The following is an 18,981-nucleotide window of genomic DNA, read 5'->3' as shown; positions in this document are numbered from 1 at the left end:
GCGTTCCACATGTTTTCTTTGGTCCTTTACAATGTCCAAATGACAGCACGTAGCCAGTAACTTGATTAATGACGGCACATTCCTCTGCCCCTGTAGTGTGTGTTTGTGGGGTGACGGTCTGGTATTTAGTGAGTGTGTTGAATTGACCTGGTCAGCAGAGACAGTATGTTAGGCATGGTGTCCTGGCTCACGCTGTGGGTCAATGTGGCAGAGTTCTTAAAATATTTAAAATCTCTGGTATAAAACGTTCTCTTAATGTCAGCCTAACGATAAAATGGGCAAATGATGTTCTGCAATTACTGTTTTTTGTGAGTGTACAGTAAAGTGTTATTTATGGTGTCCTCTGTTTTTCCGTACATGAAGGTATTTAAAAGTAGCATTTCAGTAAAGCATTTCAGAAACGGTTCGTGTGATTACGGCCTGCTCTGACAGTCACATGGCTGCGCTGTGAGAGATCTGCAGGGTGATGCACCGCTGTGAGAGTGCCAAGAGGTGCCACCGCTGGTAACATTGAGCTAGAGCTGGATCACATTACCCAGGAGTGCTCGCCCTAGTTTGATATCTCATTTTCGAAATATATCTGGCTGTGATGAAACGGCAATTCCAGTAAGAATCCATCTTTTAACACTATAATTAATTACTTTGACTTCTATTAAATGTTGATTCATGCACCTTTTAATATGAGAAGGAAAGTTAAAATAACTTTATGTAATAATACTAAATAATAATTATTATCATTGATTATATTTGTTATTATAGTATTTAATGTTTGAATTGGTTTTTATAGTTTTATTTTTAGTTAATTTTGAATTTAATTTTTTTTTGTAATTTTGCAATGTGCTTTTGTCATTTTGTCTTGTTTAAATTTCTATATAGCTTTAATAAATTTTTTTAAGATATATATATTTTTTCAGTTTTAGTCATTTTAGTGCTTCAACTTACTAACAAACAACTTAAAACAACAAACATACTCATTTCAGTTAGTTGCCAAGACAACCTTTTTAATTTTCATTTAAGTTTTGTTTCTGTTTATATTTGTAAAAAAAAACAAAAAAAAAAAACGATAATTATGTAATTTATTTCATTTTTTATTTCCATATGTCTCTTTTCCCTGAATTGCTCAACTAATGCTAATCAAGGGGTTTTGGTCCAAACAATTTTAGTTCTCTTTTATGTCTATTCACAAACTTTTCTCTAACATTAGTCATACGTTGCTATACACAACATTATAAGGCACAACAAACCAAGTCTTAAATGCCATAAATGGAGAAGAAACCATTTCATAGTACCCTTCTATTAAACGGTAATGCTATAAAGAGGTCTGTGGCCACACACAAAAAAAGCCCACAAGAGACACCGCACCTCCCATAAAACGGCAGCCACTTGGCTGGCAGACTCTTTGACATCGATTTAGAACGGCTTCTCCCTGAAGATTTATATGCTTATATCGATGTCAAAGGTAGACGTGTGTCTCTGCGATAGTAGCACCTGCCTGCGAGTTTGGACCAACATTTGACTTGGAAATGAATGGTACCTTTCACGTGGTTGAGGGCATTCCAGCTTGGATAAAAACCCTGTTGCCACGGCCCAACATGGACCCAGTGATGTCCAGCTTCAGCTTATGAATTTGGATAACTCAAGCCAGGCTAGAAGCTGCAGTATTGAGTTCATGAATAAATATGTTTGTATCAAACCAGCTACTGGCAACTTGTGTGATGTCTGACAGTCTAAGGCCTGCTTTTATTCTCGCTTATTTACATTCATCAAATGATTTTGCTCTGCTTGACAGTGTGTTATTCATTTTGAGATTGAGATTGAAGACCCGATGAAATCAGAATTGGTTTTAGTTTATGTCTGTTAGCCATTTATGCTTTTGCTCCTAAAATTCAACATAAAAGTGCATATATAAATTTGATGTCTTTTTGTTCTTGGTAAGTGGGCTACGAAAATATTGAAGATGACTTCTGTACTACAAATTTTTGTCCAATCAGATACTCCCTAGCAAGAGAGCCCAACAGCAACTGACAAGTAGCAAATCAAAGTCATGGCTGTGACTGTAACTAAAACCTATTGGTTATTTAAAAAAATGAAAGTGGACTAGCCCTTTGATATTTGCTTTTCAAGTTTTTTTTTAAAGGGGTCATATGATGCTGCTAAAAAGAACATTATTTTGTGTATTTGGTGTAATGAAATGTGTTTATGCGGTTTAAGGTTAAAAAAAACACATTATTTTCCACATACTGTACATTATTATTTCTCCTCTATGCCCCGCCTTTCTGAAACGCGTCGATTTTTACAAACAAATGACAAACAACAAGTGCTACTCTACACTGCTCAAAACTCGCGTTTGAATTGTCATTTGTCAGTGGCAAATTCTTTAAATATAAAAAACGTATTTGGCGTGCACATTTGGGCGGCGTTATGCAAATCTTCCCACATTGTGACGTAAACATGTGGGGGTGTGTTGGAACGAGCCGTTTTAGGTAGGCGTGGTTGAATCTTAACTTTTATAAAGAATATCTCTTTGGATTTGAGACTTTAGTCTTTGCAACTTTACAGATCTTCTTTATGCACCAAGAGCTTGTAACACTCCAAAGAGAAAGGAAAAATTGAAATCGCATCATATGACCCCTTTAAAGGGATTGTTCACCCAAAAATGAAAATTCTGTCTTTATTTACTCACCCTTAATTTTTTAAACCAGTATGATTTTCTTTCTTCTGTTGAACACAAAAGATGACAGTTGACGGTAGACATTGACTTTTATATTACGAAAAAAAAAATACAACTGAAGTCAATGGCTACTGTCAACTATTTGGTTACCAACGTTCTTCAAAACATCTTCTTTTGCTTTTAACAGAAGAAAGTAATCGGTAAGTACAATTTGTAGTGTCATGTGTATGTATGAAGATAATCAAACTTCGACCCACTGTTTCTCAGTGTTCATCTGGGGCCCGCTGACCACACTTTATTTGACAATACTGTGGCGACTAGCTAGAAAGCTTGCGTTAATAATGCTGTCTACGCTACAAGCAACTGTGTTGATCATAATGCCATATATACAGATTTGTTTTATTATAATGGGGCGTTCCAATTTTGTCACACAGCATGCCACATTGCAGACAGACCAAATATAATATGGTGTATATAATATATACATTACATATATACCATTTAAATATTTGTGGTCAGTACCTCCAGTTGTGCTCTGAGCTGCTTTTTCCATAGATGTAAATCCATATCCAAACAAGTGATGCCTGTATATTTGGGGGAAAATGCTTGTAATGCAAATTTAGCTTATAGTGGAGTTAGCTCTGTGGTGAAACTCCACAATGTTTGTGATTATAACGTCTTATCTTAGTTCATCTGAAATGATCCTCTGCGATGGATGTCCACTAATACAGCCGCCTAAACTCACTCCTACCTGAGTGACCTTTTCCTCCTCTTTGATATCAGCTCCAGGAACATGTGTACTACTTGCAAACTCCAGCCTCACCTCAGGTGAGACTAGTGGATTTCCGCAGGAGGCTGCAATACCAATTTCTGCAAAATGAGGAGGGATGGTCTGCTATTTGGACGGTATTTCTGCTCACAGACTGCCTGTCAAACATCCCAGCTTGAGTTCAGCAGGGAAACGCATGCAGTGCGTTGCCACAGTGACAAGCAGCCGCTCAGAAAAATGGTTATCCATGTGACTGGTGAGGCCGATCATGTGGACAGGCTGTAGGTTTGGAGGAAGATGTGTCTTTATCACGATGGTGACGTTCTCATCAGCTAATGTCAGATCCTGATGGTTTGTGATCTGTTACCTTGGTTGCAGTATGAGATAACCATGGTGACCTCACTTTTTTGTGATGGTGTAAATGGAACAAGGAATCAATTAGTCCACGGGCCACGAGTAGGGTCTCTGTAGGTCCCCCTGCAGGGTCAGACTGCCATACGGGCCACCAGGAAGGGATTTAATGAGGTCATCATATCATATGACTGAGTGTCTTTGTTTTTATTGGGAGGTCAGGTGATCACATGGCTTGGTAAGGTCAGGGTTGAGTTTAAATTCCTTAATCTTGACATACTTTTTATGAGTTTTTCAGTACCAAAGGAATCTGCCCTTTTTCTTTTTTTTTAAAGGTCTGATGGCCTCAAATGCCCCGTGTTGTTTTTAGACCCCCAATCCATTAAAGAGACGCCTGGATCAAGACAAATTACCTTTGTCTCCAGATGACATGAAGCCATTAATGTCCACTGCCAATCATGTTTCAAACATAACTGATAACAGAAATCTGTCACGTAGTGACAATAGTAATAATAGTGATTTTACATGATCTATATTCTGTTACACCAAATACACAAAATAATGATCTTTAAAAAAGCATCATATGACCCCTTTAAAATAATATTTAAATTATTAAAAATGCTTTCTACAACAAAATTAATAACTATCTGTTAAATTAAAAATGTAATCTAATTTAATACTTCTTCATTTCTAATTTTATTTTTCATCATATATTTTATGGTAGCATATAGTTAACATATATTAATAGATTTTTACAATAGTATTTTACATCATTTTTTCCCAGTAAAATTACTTTCTTTTTTTTTTAATACATAATTTTCTTCAGAGGTTTTTTCCAAGTATCTAAGCAAGTCTTTACTTTTGAGAAATACTCAATTTAAACACCCTACGTTCATATATGCTTTATTAATATATTAATGTAATGCACAAAGATTGAAAAGTGAAGATTGAGTCTTTCTCTGACTGGCATCAGCCAAACCAAGCAGAATCGTGGGGATTTTGGCCCTCAGCCCAGTATTGAACTGACTTTAGTGCTCTTGAACAAAGCACTTAAACTGAATTGCTTCAGAGAAATCTTTGGGTTTATGGATGCAAGGTTCATATAAATTATTTGTGTTCTGCAAATTCTAACATCAGAGCTCTCCAGAGCACATCAGAACTGCTGAGCGGAATGCTTTCCTCTGATGGTCTCTGGCTGGTTCGCCAAGGTTGCAAATCAGCAGGGACCTTGCAGTATATTATATTGATATCTGGGTCATGTTATGATAGTATTGCATTTTTAAAAATGTTTGGTGTTTATTTAATGAAAACTAGTATATTGCTATCTTTTACTGGCATGTTTCTGTTCATTAGATTTTGTTTTTAAAAGAAGTCTCATCGCTTTTTGTGAGATAATATTTTCAGATAACGGTTTTGTTTTTCTCCTAACCCATTTGGGAAATATCAATGATGTTATCCTGACTGGGCATTACAAATTCTTCGAAATCGCTTTTAGCTCAAAGGAAAAGCATTTAATGAAATGAACAACTTTCTGCTTTGCTCTGAGAACTTTCTGATGTTCTTGATCAGAGGCCCATAAAACAACACTGCTTTGTTTTTCAAGCTATTGATTGCGGAGTTGGTTTGTGTCTCAAAGGCAGTGCTTTGCCTCAGGCCATTTCTCCTTGTTAAACCTTCGTTCTGTTGCACATCCCTTCGTTTTACATTAGTTCTGTTTCCTCTGAAAATATTTTGATTGCCCATGTAACCTCTTAGAAATGTACAGAAATGTTTGGGTCAAGAGACTGCAGCTTGATCGTTTGCATATTTGTGTTTGTTTGCGTTTGGACATCCGAACACTCATTATTTGCTTTTGTTTGTTTCCAAACAAAGTACCGGACGACCTGACGCCAGAGGAGAAGCAGGAACTGGAGAATATTAGGAGACGAAAACAGGAGCTGCTGGAGGACATACAGGTAATATCATCAGATTATTTCTCTGAAATCACTTCTTTTTCTGCCCCAAAAATAATGTGAATCCTCAGCCAGTGTCGCTAGTTTTGAGTGTTTTTGCTCTTTGAACTGTTGGATGTCTCATAATACTAATTAATATCACCAAATCAACCTTATACCCTTCTATCCCCCCTCTCTTGGCCCTGGGCAAGGCAGCTAGAGTGAGATGGACCTGTAGAGAATAGAAATTGGATCATGGGAGGGGTTTCCATGACCCTGGCTGTACAGTTTTAGTGTACAGGATTGATGGGATGTCCCACCCTTGGGTATAGACTTTAACAACTGGCTCGTGAAGGGGGGCGGTATGCTTTGGAGCAGATGGTGCAAGCCAAGTCCAGCAAATTCAATTATGCTGATTCTATTACGCAACTGGAATGTCAACCAATAATGCCCCTCCTGCCAACCACTGTCCCTTGCGTCTCTTAAATGACTTAATCAATCAAGTAAACCTCCAAATGAAGTTTGGTGGCATATCTTTGGCAATCATCTTTGCCACTAACTGGCAGATCCATTCCAGTCTCCTGCTATTTCCTGATTGCCCTTGAACAGCATGACTGCCATCAGCAGAGGAATCCCTCTCTATTAGATTAGTCATCTTTACTCTTATTAAATTAGACATTTATTTATTTATTGCTTTTCTGAAATCAGGTTTTATTTATATATTTTTTAATTTAGGACTTTAATATGTTCTATATTTATTTAATTTTATTTGATTTAGAAATTTGTCATACGATAGCAGTCTTGATACTGACATCTTAATTTTTGCTCAGTCCACATCTTATAATAACCACGCCTGCATTTATTTGATCAAAAATAAATGTATTACAATTTAAAATAACTGTTTTCTATTGTAATATATTTCGTAATTTATTTGAACTTTATTCAATGTAATTTATTCCTGAATTTTGAGCGGCTATTACTCCAGTCGTCAGTGTCACCAGATCCTTCAGTCATTCTAAAATACTGATTTGGAAACATTTCTTATTATTATCAATGTTGAAAACAGTTGTGCTGCTTAATATTTTTGTAAAAACATTTTTTATGATTCTTTGATAATTAGAAGATTCAAGTCAATGGCATTTATTTGAAGTAGAAACCTTTTGTAACACTATATTTAACACTATATTTGATCAATTTAATGCATCCTTGCTAAATAAAATATTCATTTCTTTTAAAAACAAAAAGAATCTTACTAAATTTTTTGTATTGTATGTCAAAATATCTGTCAAAAGTAGTTCAAAACTGTTTTTATTTTATTATACTTTAAAGCTTTACATGTTTAACATTGCAATCTGTGCGAAGCATTTGAGGTGCCATAACAGAGTCAGTACAAGCTCAGCTTTATGAATTTTTTATTTTATTGTTGAAAAATGTCTGTGTCTGGCTGAGTAAGATTCCTGGGAGTGTCGTGATGAGCCTGTAGCAGAGGATTTCTTTTTGCCTTACTCTCTATAAATGTGGAGATACAGACAGACAGTAGAGGAATTTCTGTCTCGCCGACAAACAGTAGTAGATGAGTTAACTGGAGCGTTATAAGACCCCAGTCTCTCCTTCACATGAGTGGAGGTTGTGATGGGTCATGATCAGAGAAGACTGATCCAGTCAGCTCAATATAGCAGACCACCTCCTCTCTAGACCCTCTTACACTCTTAATGAGGAGCCGTGTGATGCTGCCCAGTGCCCACTGCCAGACCCTCCCTCTAACCTGAAGACACAAGTCGGGCGGTACAGCATTCATGATGGGTAACCATGCTAAGATTTCAGTGGTGAATACCAAGACAAACACCAATATGCTGTTGAACGCAATCCTTTGAGTATTTCTTCAGATGTCCTTGCTTTTTTGATCAGGATACTTTCTCTCACACCAAGTCATGGTCTGATCTGAATCAGGTCAGCTTTGCTATATTATTAGTCCTCTCAAGTGAAAGAGACTAGACAGAACTTTAGCTCTCATGTATAAGTAAACATCTGTCATTTCCCAGAGTGCTTCTGATTTTCATTACAGTAACCAGTGAGTTTGAAAATCAATGCTTGGCTGTTTGAACTAAATGGTTTTTGTTTGCGCTCACTGAACCGGCAGTGTTCAGACATTCTGCGGATCCAATCTGGCTCTGTCTTTTGTGTCCGGCGCTACGGGATGCAGCCCCTGAAGGCCTTGCGTGGTTATCGATGATACCGTCGCCTCTGTCAGTCCAATTAGGGTTAGCCGAAGCTGATCGATGCTGTGTGTGAGATGGCACATCTCTGGATTTTTAGGTGGTCTGACATTTGAAGTTTGGAGAAATATAGATTGTTGAGGAATAAGGGTAAAATTAATGGTTAGAAATATTTTGTTCATGACATTTGCATTTACTTGAAGATTTTATTTTTTATTTTTTATTTTTCTTAATAGAGTTTGGGTCAATTAAAAATCGTTTAAGTGATCTTAAGTTTTTTTTTTGTTTGTTTCTTTTAAAACACATTTTATATATTTGTTTCTTAATAAAGACGTTTTGCTTAGTTTAAGCCATAATCTTACAATTGTAAACTATTTTTTAAACTATTTATTTTTTTAATACACTTTGGCTCAATTAAACCAATAGTAATCTTATATGGTTTTTTTAAATATATTTTTTCCTAATACATTTTGCTCAATTAACACCATAGTGGTCTTGTTTTTTTTTTTTTTTTAAGATACTTTTTCATAATAGAGTATGGCTCAGTTAAAGCCAAAATGATCATCACAAATGATGGTGCACTTTATATCAGCATTACAACAGCATTATTTGTTGAAATTTTTAAAATATATCTAAGTGCTGTACTCTTAATAGAAGCATAAGCACATTGAGCTAAATATATTGCAAATGAATGGATGTGCATAACTTTGTGTCTAAAAAAATGGGAAGTGATGGTGGGTATACGTTTCATGTACTAAAAAAAAAAATCGATTAACCAAATGGTTCCAGGTGTCCTCCTTTGATTCCAGCAGGATGATTAGTAAATTGTTCATGTAATATTTGTCTAATGGAGATGAAGTGCCCGATTAAAGAGATTGAACAGCCAAGCGCAACCTCTCTGTCTCAATAGAGCCCTGCTGGACAGTCCTGGTTCCTTCCTGGTCTAGCTGGAACATTCTGGCTGTTGCCAAGAGACATTAAATGCATTGCATAAGGATAAAAAGAACGAAAAAGTGTGGGCTGACAACTTGTAGTGTTTGTTTACATGTTACCTTTATATGGCAGCTGTTGCCTAGCAACACTCGGATATAACATCATTATCATGACCACTTTATTCCATCTTTGTGCCTGCTGCCGTCTTCCCAGCTCTGAGAGGAGTTCAGAAAAACTTTCTGATTCACTGCACTATTTGTAGTGACTTTCCATGCCTTCTAAAGACGTTTTAGACTGAAACAGGACATATTTAAGTCCTAAAAATGTACCAGATTAATAGCGTGATTTCTTCGTTCCCAGATTCTTGGTCTCTTCTGACCTCTAGGATAGTCCTCTCTATAACCCATTGATTTCTTTAACACATTTCTTCATAGAGCCCCAAAAGCACTTGTCTGGGTCAGGTATTTCCAGCTGCACTCCTGTCATGAGGTTTCGGGGTCATTCACACACTCCGAAAATGTATAGCGGAGGAAGGTCAGATGTTAAAAGACTACTTACTTGACCTTTCCAGGTGCTATAGCTCGAGAGGGATGTAGTGTTAATGCAGAATGCATCAAAAGGGCATAGGTGTGTGTGTGTGTGTCTGCGTGTCTCTGTATGTGAGTGCGTATCCTTGGTGGATTGGTAATATGAGTCTTATTGATCTGTGCCTGGGCTGCTTCAGGAAGATGGATTGCTGAGAGTGTTATTATGGCACACACACTGACTATACACGCTTGCAGTACACAGTCTCGCATGTGGATCATACAGTATAATTCACTTTATATAGAACAAATGAAAGTGCATTTACAGTAATACACCAGCAACATACGTCTGCTCACCCACATTCAAAACACTGCTGCCGTAAGTCACATGTATCTGAATGTGGATTTATGTTACTTATACACACTTTCAGTGACAAGATACCAAATGCCTTTAATTGATGGCAGCAAAAGATCACAATTCTCAAAAAAAATTTAATACCAAACCAAAAACAAACATTCCATTGAACATGCCCTTTTAAGTAGATACATATTAATTTAAATATTAGCACTAACACTAACAGGAGGTGTCCATTTATTTATCAATTTAACAATTCTTTGACAGTTTTATTATTGATTTTATTATTTTATTAGGTTAATAAAGTAAAGAATTAAAGAACAAACAAGCAAATATTTATTATAGTATAAATATAGTATATTAATTATAGACAGAGAGAGAGAAATCATTGTGAATTTCTTTTTATCATACACACACGCGCACACACACACACTCATCACCATGCTCTTGCTCATCTACCCTCTTGATCTCTTTATTACTCCTTCTTGTTTTTCACCCCTGTCCCCCCTTTCCCTTCCTCCTTACAAATGCTACTTCATCTTGATATCTAATGCAGGTGCCACACTGTGCCGTGATTGAATGTTTCATACTCTTGATAATCATATTAGATATTTATGATCCTCTGTGTGTTCATTTTATTAGATTCACGACTCTCCATCACTTCCTGTGGCAGACTGACTTTGAAAGGGACGTCAGAGGGCAGCTCCACCTTCAGTTCTCCTTTCGATTAACTCAGCCATATTTTCCTTTTCTCTTTTTTTTTTTTTTAATAGCGGCTGAAGGATGATATAGCAAAGGTGACAAATGAAATCCAAAGTCTTGGCTCCACTCAAGAAAGGTAAGATGAGTGATTTTATTTTTCATTGTTTAGTACGGTCCAATCCAATTTGTCCACTTTCAACTGGTGTTCGCTGTCTGATTCTGCCATATTCACACTCAAATGCACATTCTCCATTTACTCATAAGCAACCACAGAGGAATTACACACACATACTCAGTCTTTCCCGTCCCCTGTTTGAATATTTAATGACAGTGCCCCCTGCGGGAGGGGAGGCTTGTGAATTATGTACAGCTGTTTTGGTAAGAAAGGATGTAATTTGTGTAAATTGACTGAGATGTGTTCAGGACTTTGCAAGAATGTGTATTAATGTCATGCAGTATGTTTCTATTTACAGTTACATTTTATAAAGGAAAAGGATTTCAAACAGGATGTATCCTAATGATGAATTCTAACACTTTGATTTAATGCAGTCTGAGGGGATGTTCACACAGAACACATTTTCGTATTACACTGCGCTGCTTTTCCATTGTTTTTCTTGTAAACATGCACTAGACAGATGCGTTTGACGTTGCGCTCATATTAGGGTTGGGACGATAGACGATGTCATCGTCCATCGCCAATGGCTAACAGACATCACGATGTTAAGCTGACATCGTGATTCCCCCACCCCCTCTCCCACAATCCGCCGCATCCCAGTTCCGTGTTTGGAAAGGAAATGAAGTGTACTACGGAAAACCTAAAGGGAATAAATAGCCTACGAGATGGGAGGATAAAAAAAATATTTCAATACTTTTTCTCGCAATTATATCGTTGGGTAAGTATAGGCGACTGTATATAAATTGCGGGCATCAGGCAGTCGCTATTGAAACCGCTTTCGATTGCGATCGCATTTTACTTTCACTTTCACTTTTGAGATTCGCGATCACAAGGACTTTATACTATGGAGCGGCAGTACTTACCACACATTTGACAAGATTAGATGTTTGTCATTGGTGTTCAGGATCTGCAAATCATTCGCCATCATCCTATCAGACATTTTTCCTTACTCTGTGTATGTGGTAAGTGAACTTTCATGTACTGTAATGCAACAGGCTACCGCTAGCAAGCGGCTAACCTTTTAGTGGCTCCGTAGAAGCGTTATTTGTTTCATGCTTCGGGCACACCCCTCCCCCCGCCCCGCCCCCCGATGTCATCGTCCATCACGATGTTTCACTGCAGACATCGTTCGATGCCATTTTGGTAGACATCGCCCAACCCTAGCTCACATCTCAGGACTTTTGCAGCATCTCATGCTAAAAGTTAAAAGAAGTGCAACTTTAAAAAAGACATTGCTTATTTCTCCATTCCACTGCACATGTCTTGCGTTTTTCAATGCAAAAACGCCTTCTGTGTGAATGGCCCCTGATACTGCCTGACTTCAGTGACCCATATTCCCAGACCAACCAGAATCGCATCAAAGAATATACATCATATTGAATCAGGCCCATTCATTATACATGATGCATGATCCCACTGGGGCCGAACACTTCACAGGAATGCCCACTTTGATTCACATGAGGGCCATTTGGATGGAAGAAAACCATTTTCAGAAAGTGTTCCATGTTGTTAACCTTCCTTTTATGAAATTCTTTTGTCGTTTTTTGTTCCTCCACCTTGAGTGATGCCATGTGGCCACAATGGAAAGTACAGTAGTGTGCGGCCCTTTACAGGCTGTGACTTTTAACATTACATGTCACACCACCATCCAAAAGTGCATTTGGCTGTGTGGTTATTAATGATGTCATCATGAGGCCCTTACAGGCATAGGTGTTGTACAACTCCATTCCCTGAGTTTTAGCTTTAGATTGCAGCTGTCCTACCTACCCAGCATTAATAAAGCCCTCATCTTTCTGTGTTTACAGAATAAACATGCAGCGGAGTAAACAGATGGCTATGGGCCGCAAGAAATTTAACATGGATCCCAAAAAGGTAAACAAGAGTTGGGGTGTAATACAAGAAGCATCTATTTTTTTGTATTTGAAGTTTTCTCCATCACAGACATTCTCTGATATGCTTTGGTAAAGAAAATGATCCCCCATTATATAAAATGCATTGCCATTTTGCATTTTTAAACCTTTGATCTCGTGTGGGTGCACATATTATCATAAGCACACGCTAAGCATCATGCAACCACACAATTTTCAGTTCATTTCCATAGATTTACCAGAATCCAATCTCGTAGGTTAAAGTTCAAAGAGCAGGATTAGAGCAGAGGAAAGAGACTGATTTTTTGTAATGTACTTTGCAAACACGAAACTGTGAAACTATAATGTATGCGTGTAGGGTTGCTTTATGCTGAATGTGTTTTTCTCAGGGTATTCAGTTCCTCATAGAGAATGAATTGCTGAAGAACACTTGTGAAGATATTGCTCAGTTCCTCTACAAGGGTGAGGGCCTCAACAAGACAGCCATCGGAGATTATCTGGGTGAAAGGTAAGAACGAGTCATGAGAAAGACACAGCTTCTGAAGTCTTAATAAATACATTCAAAACGTGGAAGAAATATTTTTAGACAAACATTTTAAACAGAACAGTTATTAGCATTGATAATAATACAAAATGTTTCTTTAGCACCAAATCAGAATATTAGAATGATTTCTGAAAGATCATGTGACACTGAAGACTGGAGTAATGGCTGCTGAAAATTCAGCTATGCCATCACAGGATTAAATTACATTTTAAAATATATTAAAATAGAAAACAGTTATTTGAAATTGTAATAATATTTCACATTATATCACATCTTTATATGCTATTTTTACTGTATTTTTGATCAAATAAATACAGCTTTGGTCTGCCTAAAAGACTCCTTTCAAAAACATTACCATGTAAAAGTTTGTGGTCGGTAAGATCTTTTAGTATATATTTGATTTCTGAGTTGTCAGCAATCAAAAAACCTATTGATTTAAATCTATTTTTCTGTCTTTTACAAATTCATTAATTGCTTTACATATTGGTCAGATTGTGGGAGTTGCTCTAGAATGAGCTGCAATGTGGACCAGACGTTTAGTCAAAGTTCCAGCTATGCAAGGCTACTTGTAATCTTCATGGCTTTTAAACACAGTCATGTTCTTTCAAAAATAATTTACTATCAAGTAAAACTAGATTAATGGAAGTTAAACAGATTTAGGCTTTTTTAAAGATCTGAATTTGCTATATCTAGAATCAGAGCTCAAGGGAGGATGACCTCACCAATCTTAAGATGGTCCAGTACTACAGTCTGTCAGAAGCCATTATCTACTGCATCGAGATGGCCTGTGCCCATATGAAAGTGCTGTGTTCTGCATTAAGGGTCAGCTTACACATTTATTGACGGACTGAAATTCAGTGTCAGTGCCAGGTCATCAGGGACCTGTCAGAGCAGAGAGGAAAGGTATATAGTATGTGTCGAGGATTTATTTTCCTCTTTCAGTGTAAATATAGACACATACACGATTGCACTTAAATTAAAGGGGTAGTCCACCCAAAAATGAACATTCTCCTATTATTTACTCATCCTCATTTCATGAATAATGACGACAGAATTTTCATTTTTTTCCCTTTAATTTAAGGTAAAAGTTGATGAAATTGTTCATCAACTGTCACAAAAATATTCTTTTTTTTTATTAATACATAACTAATCCTCTGTCTTGTATTCTGTTTTAGCTCTCATTCCAATATCCTTTAATCAGTCAATAACACTCTTTCTCTAAATGAACACCAGCATAAATGCAAACACATTAATTTCTGTGTCACCTGAGGAAAATCAATAGTGAATCCCAGGATCATTGCTGAAGTGAGGTTACAGCAATGCCGAGCTGGATGAAGGAGTGTAGAGCTTAATGGACGAACCCCAAAAATGGGTTAATGCATTCGCAGCTCATTGATATTATCGACATGCCCCATTTCCTTACTGAAGAAAGGGCTAGTTACACATGGACAGTAATCCCAGACGTAATCCCCCCGTGAGATTTAATGCCCATTGGAGACGTCTGAGAGGAGGATCACAGCCGTAATTCCATTCACAGTGTGAACACTACAAGTTTTTTAACAGTAGATGAGGTTTTTAGTGGCATATGTTTGAGTGAAATTCATCTACTTTTTATGTCGTTTTTTATTACAAATTAATTTTAAAATTTCTGTAATTTAATTCAGACTTATCATAACATTATTATTTTGCTGCTTTGCAAGCACTGGTATTTTCTGAAGGAAATACAAATCTACTTGCACCATCAGATGTCACTGTAACATCATTGCTGTTGATCTAAGATTGAATCTCCTGTCAATTTTTCTTGGTTAAATTTAAGACGGCACAAGTCATGTTCAGTGCAAGAAATAATTTACTTCTGTGAAATTTACAACAAAAATATTTATGGAAAGGCAGGGTGGGTATAATTTGAGAGAAGAATTAAACTTTAAAAAGCTTAAAATAAGAACAACTTTAAAACTCTATTTGTGAGGTGAGGTTGTGGAATGGTTTGGAGCAGGTGTTAAAACATTGCACAAATAATAAACAGTTTAAAAAGTTGTATAAAAATACCCTATTAAAAGGATATGTGGATGAATAGAGGTGATTGTGAATGTGGGTTATATGTGGGCTGCACAAATAATCGAATTTCTAATCGTGATTACAATTATGGATGCCACAATTACATAATCATTCAAAACGGCAATTAATCGTTTGAAGTCCACTTATGTTATTCTGCGTGCTTAAGATGTGTTTTTCTTTTTCTTACTACCAGTTATCTTAAGGGTTTTCCCATTGTTTTAATTTTAGTTTTAGTATAACATTATAATACCATTCATATTTTTCATTTTTTTATATAAAGAAACCAATCCAATGTATAGTATAGGCTTAATTAATACTATAGAAAAGCAATAAAAGTTTTTCAGTTGTGTTTTCAGCTTTATTTTCATATAAAAATATGGCATGTAGTTGCTTCAAACAATAGTGTAAATATCATTTACACATTAAATGGTGTAAATTGTGATAATCGTAATTAATAATCGCAAATACAATTTTAAGGGAATAATCTACAATTATTATTTTTGTCATAATCGTGCAGCCCTAATGCTGGTTGCATTGGGATGTGTGATTATAGGGTGACCGGTTGTTTGAGGTAATCTGTAGACATTTGGTTGGTGTTTAAATTACTGCATAATTGTTCTCTTATAAGGAATATGTAATATATAATGATACAGATGTAACAGATTTAAGATATACTGGAACGATATAGAGTTGTATAAGGGGTGGGAAATATAACAAGCTTTTGCTTCATCCCGCTCCGTTTCCGACTTGTAATTATTGTTTGCAGGACTTTGTAGATATGGTTTTTCCTTAGCTATGTTGCCGAATGATGGAGGCTTTTGCCCAGCGTTACTGTCAATGCAATCCCGGTGTCTTTCAGTCTACAGGTGTGTGCGTGTTTGAGTATATATAATAATGCTCTGCAATAGGTTGTAACAATATAAAAAATTCAGTAGTCAATACTAGTGATATTTCATGAATTTTAAGCAGAAACAAATATGTTGTTGAAAAAATATATAATCCCAAAATATTAATATAATAAATAAGACTAATATTATAATATTATTAAACTATTAAATTAAAATATTGTTGTGTAGCTTTCATGTTTTTCTTAATAAAATAAATATTGTTTTAAATTCTCAAATTATTGGCATAGTCTTCACTGCATGATTATTTATTTTATTTTATTTTATCAGACTATTGACCAGTCATTGACAAATTTAAAGAGTTTATTTTACTTGATACCAAAGTGCAGAAAATGACACTGATTATCTCAATCCAAAGCTGCTGTTTACCCCAGAGACCCAGTCCTTCTGCAATTTCCTTACACCCACACCTACTCAAACATGTCTTGAGCTCTCTTCATAAATTTCCCATGCTCTTGGCCATGCTAATATGCTTGTAAAGAGTGCCACTGATGTAGAGCACTTCCATGCCGCCCACATGTTGCTCTGAAAAGTAGCTACACATGGCCTTTCATGAGCACTTACTGCATTTTATCAAGAGAAAATTCTAAATCGGACGTAAATATTCTCCTTTGGTTGCTAAGAAGTTCCTAGCAACAATAGTTTCTTCAATCATTTCATGTAATGAATATAAATTTGAGAGGTGTTGAGGGTGTTATGAATGTATTCATAAACTTATTGTGGCCTGCGAGAGGCTTGCAAAGTTGGCTTAAGCACTATTTGGACGCTAATTGTTTCTCAGCATGACATCTGTACAAGACATTTAGAATGACTCAGAGTTTAAACTCATGCTTTTGGACATCAAGTGTTTACTACATTTGGGCCAATTCCTACATACAAACTCCTGTAAATGCTAAAATGTCTCTTTGCAGATACATGTTATGTGCTTTCATTTGCAATCATCATGTTGAACACAAGTTTGCACAACCCTAATGTGAAGGACAAGCCATCTGCAGAGCGTTTCATAGGCATGAACAGAGGCATCAATGACGGAGGAGATCTGCCAGAAGACCTGCTCAGGGTCAGTGTCCCACACAGTTCTTTATTTTTGTAATTTGTAATAATTTATTCTGTTTATACATTGTTATTATTATATATTCGTTTTGATGTATTTTTTATTTTTTTATCCTCTCTTTTATTATTTTTTTTAATTTTATTATTTACTTATTTTTTAGCTACAGGGTTTGATAATACATGTATGTGCTCTTAATTCATAGAAATTTTCATTTTTTTATTTTATTTTATTTTCTGACTATCAGGCTGACCATTGACAAATTTAAGGCATTTATTTTCGCAATATATTTGATTTCTTTTTATAAAGTTATGCTAGTAGCAATGAAGTTTTTTTTATTTTTCACACAATTTTAAGCTCTAAATACAATTGGTTTAATTTTGAAGTACAACTCAATTTAAACGCTCCCGCAGAACCTTTACGAGAGCATTAAGAATGAGCCCTTCAAGATACCAGAAGACGACGGCAATGACCTCACGCACACGTTCTTTAACCCTGACCGCGAAGGCTGGCTGCTCAAACTGGGTGAGTGAGTGTTTTTCTCTGTTCGGAAGATAAAGAAATGGGACTGGATGTACATTAACAGGCCCTAAATATAAAGTGTCTCATGAACATCGTAAGTAGAGCTGTGAATTGAAGGTCTTACACTGTGTAATGTAATAGCCAAGAAGCATGAGGCCAAATGTTTTATAGTCCAAAGCTAATATAAAAGAGCTGATACTACCTCCTTATTTATCCACATGCTGCTCAAATTTCAGCTCAGCCTGGATTTTACACCAGGCTGACACACAAATGTTTTATTATAGCCTTTTGTTACAATATTTTTCTGATTTTCATAGTTAATTTCATTGTTTTCTTTCTTCCACATTTGTTTTTTTTTTTGGTTTGATGTCTTTCTTCAGGAGGTATGTACACTGGTTTCCTTTAGCTAGCTCATTAAGCTATGCTTCAAGGTGCTTTGCGCTTTCATTTACTCCATTTGTTTGTCTTTTTTTTCCAGTTTAATTTAACAGATATTTCATTTTATCAAAATGAAAGTGTCTGAGTCTGTTTGCCTCATTTGAGTTTTAACTGGTGTGTCGTCGCTGCGCTGTTGTGCCTTGCTCATGATGGGCTTGTGATTTCTGTGAGACTCTCAGCCAGCTTTCTCCATCTTATTGGAGATCAACGTGTCTGTTAAACAGTACTGTCAGTTGGTCTCTACTGCACCCATGTGGTCAGTTTAAGCACTGCTTAATCTGCAGCCTTTACAAGCAGTTGTGTGAATGCTACATGTGACTGCACATTTGTGTGTAACAATGTTTGTTTGTGATGGGGATAGCACAGGAATTATAGGAGATGATTTAGACCAAGCACAGCTGATTTAATGGTACAATATTTTTGCAGTTTGTAATGAGATGTAATTGACAAAGGACTATTTTATTAATTCATTCAAAATCTTTTAAAATTGTTTTTGTCCTCATTTCTAATATTTTATTTTATTTTTACTTTATATCTGTACTTTACCTTTTTTAATTTCTAAATATATTACTATTTAATATATTTATATTATCTTAATTTATCTTATTATTATTAGTTTTTGTAATTTTATATATATACAGTGGGTACGGAAAGTATTCAGACCCCCTTAAATTTTTCACTCTTTGTTATATTGCAGCCATTTGCTAAAATAAGAGTGAAAAATTTAAGGGGGTCTGAATACTTTCCGTACCCACTGTATATATATATATATTAGCAACAGAGGTTTGATTAGCATGCTGTGCTTTAGCTGCTAGAAATATTATTGTTATTATATTTTAGCAATAGTGGTTTAACATTCTGTAATTTACATTGTTATATTGTTCTATTTATATTTCTATATTATTTTATTTTATCCTCACCAAATTTGTATTGTTGTTACTTATTATTAATTATACCAATTGTATGTG

The 18,981-nt window shown here is 35.9% G+C and overlaps 1 protein-coding gene across 1 annotated transcript in view; it reads left to right on the top strand.

Annotated features, from left to right (window-relative positions):
- Positions 1–18,981, top strand: part of LOC107722174 (cytohesin-1-like) — a 52,422-nt gene that overhangs the window by 25,934 nt on the left and 7,507 nt on the right. Inside the window, exons 2-9 of the mRNA XM_016530427.1 lie at positions 5,664–5,746; positions 10,524–10,588; positions 12,433–12,499; positions 12,885–13,003; positions 13,741–13,840; positions 15,891–15,963; positions 16,914–17,062; positions 17,467–17,578. Coding sequence (XP_016385913.1) covers positions 5,664–5,746; positions 10,524–10,588; positions 12,433–12,499; positions 12,885–13,003; positions 13,741–13,840; positions 15,891–15,963; positions 16,914–17,062; positions 17,467–17,578 — 768 coding nt within the window. The remainder of the gene's footprint in view (positions 1–5,663; positions 5,747–10,523; positions 10,589–12,432; positions 12,500–12,884; positions 13,004–13,740; positions 13,841–15,890; positions 15,964–16,913; positions 17,063–17,466; positions 17,579–18,981) is intronic.

This window comes from Sinocyclocheilus rhinocerous, unplaced genomic scaffold (genome assembly GCF_001515625.1).
Source record: "Sinocyclocheilus rhinocerous isolate Xijiao unplaced genomic scaffold, SAMN03320098_v1.1 scaffold334, whole genome shotgun sequence".
Taxonomy (NCBI): domain Eukaryota; kingdom Metazoa; phylum Chordata; class Actinopteri; order Cypriniformes; family Cyprinidae; genus Sinocyclocheilus; species Sinocyclocheilus rhinocerous.
This window is presented reverse-complemented; position numbering and strand designations above follow the sequence as displayed.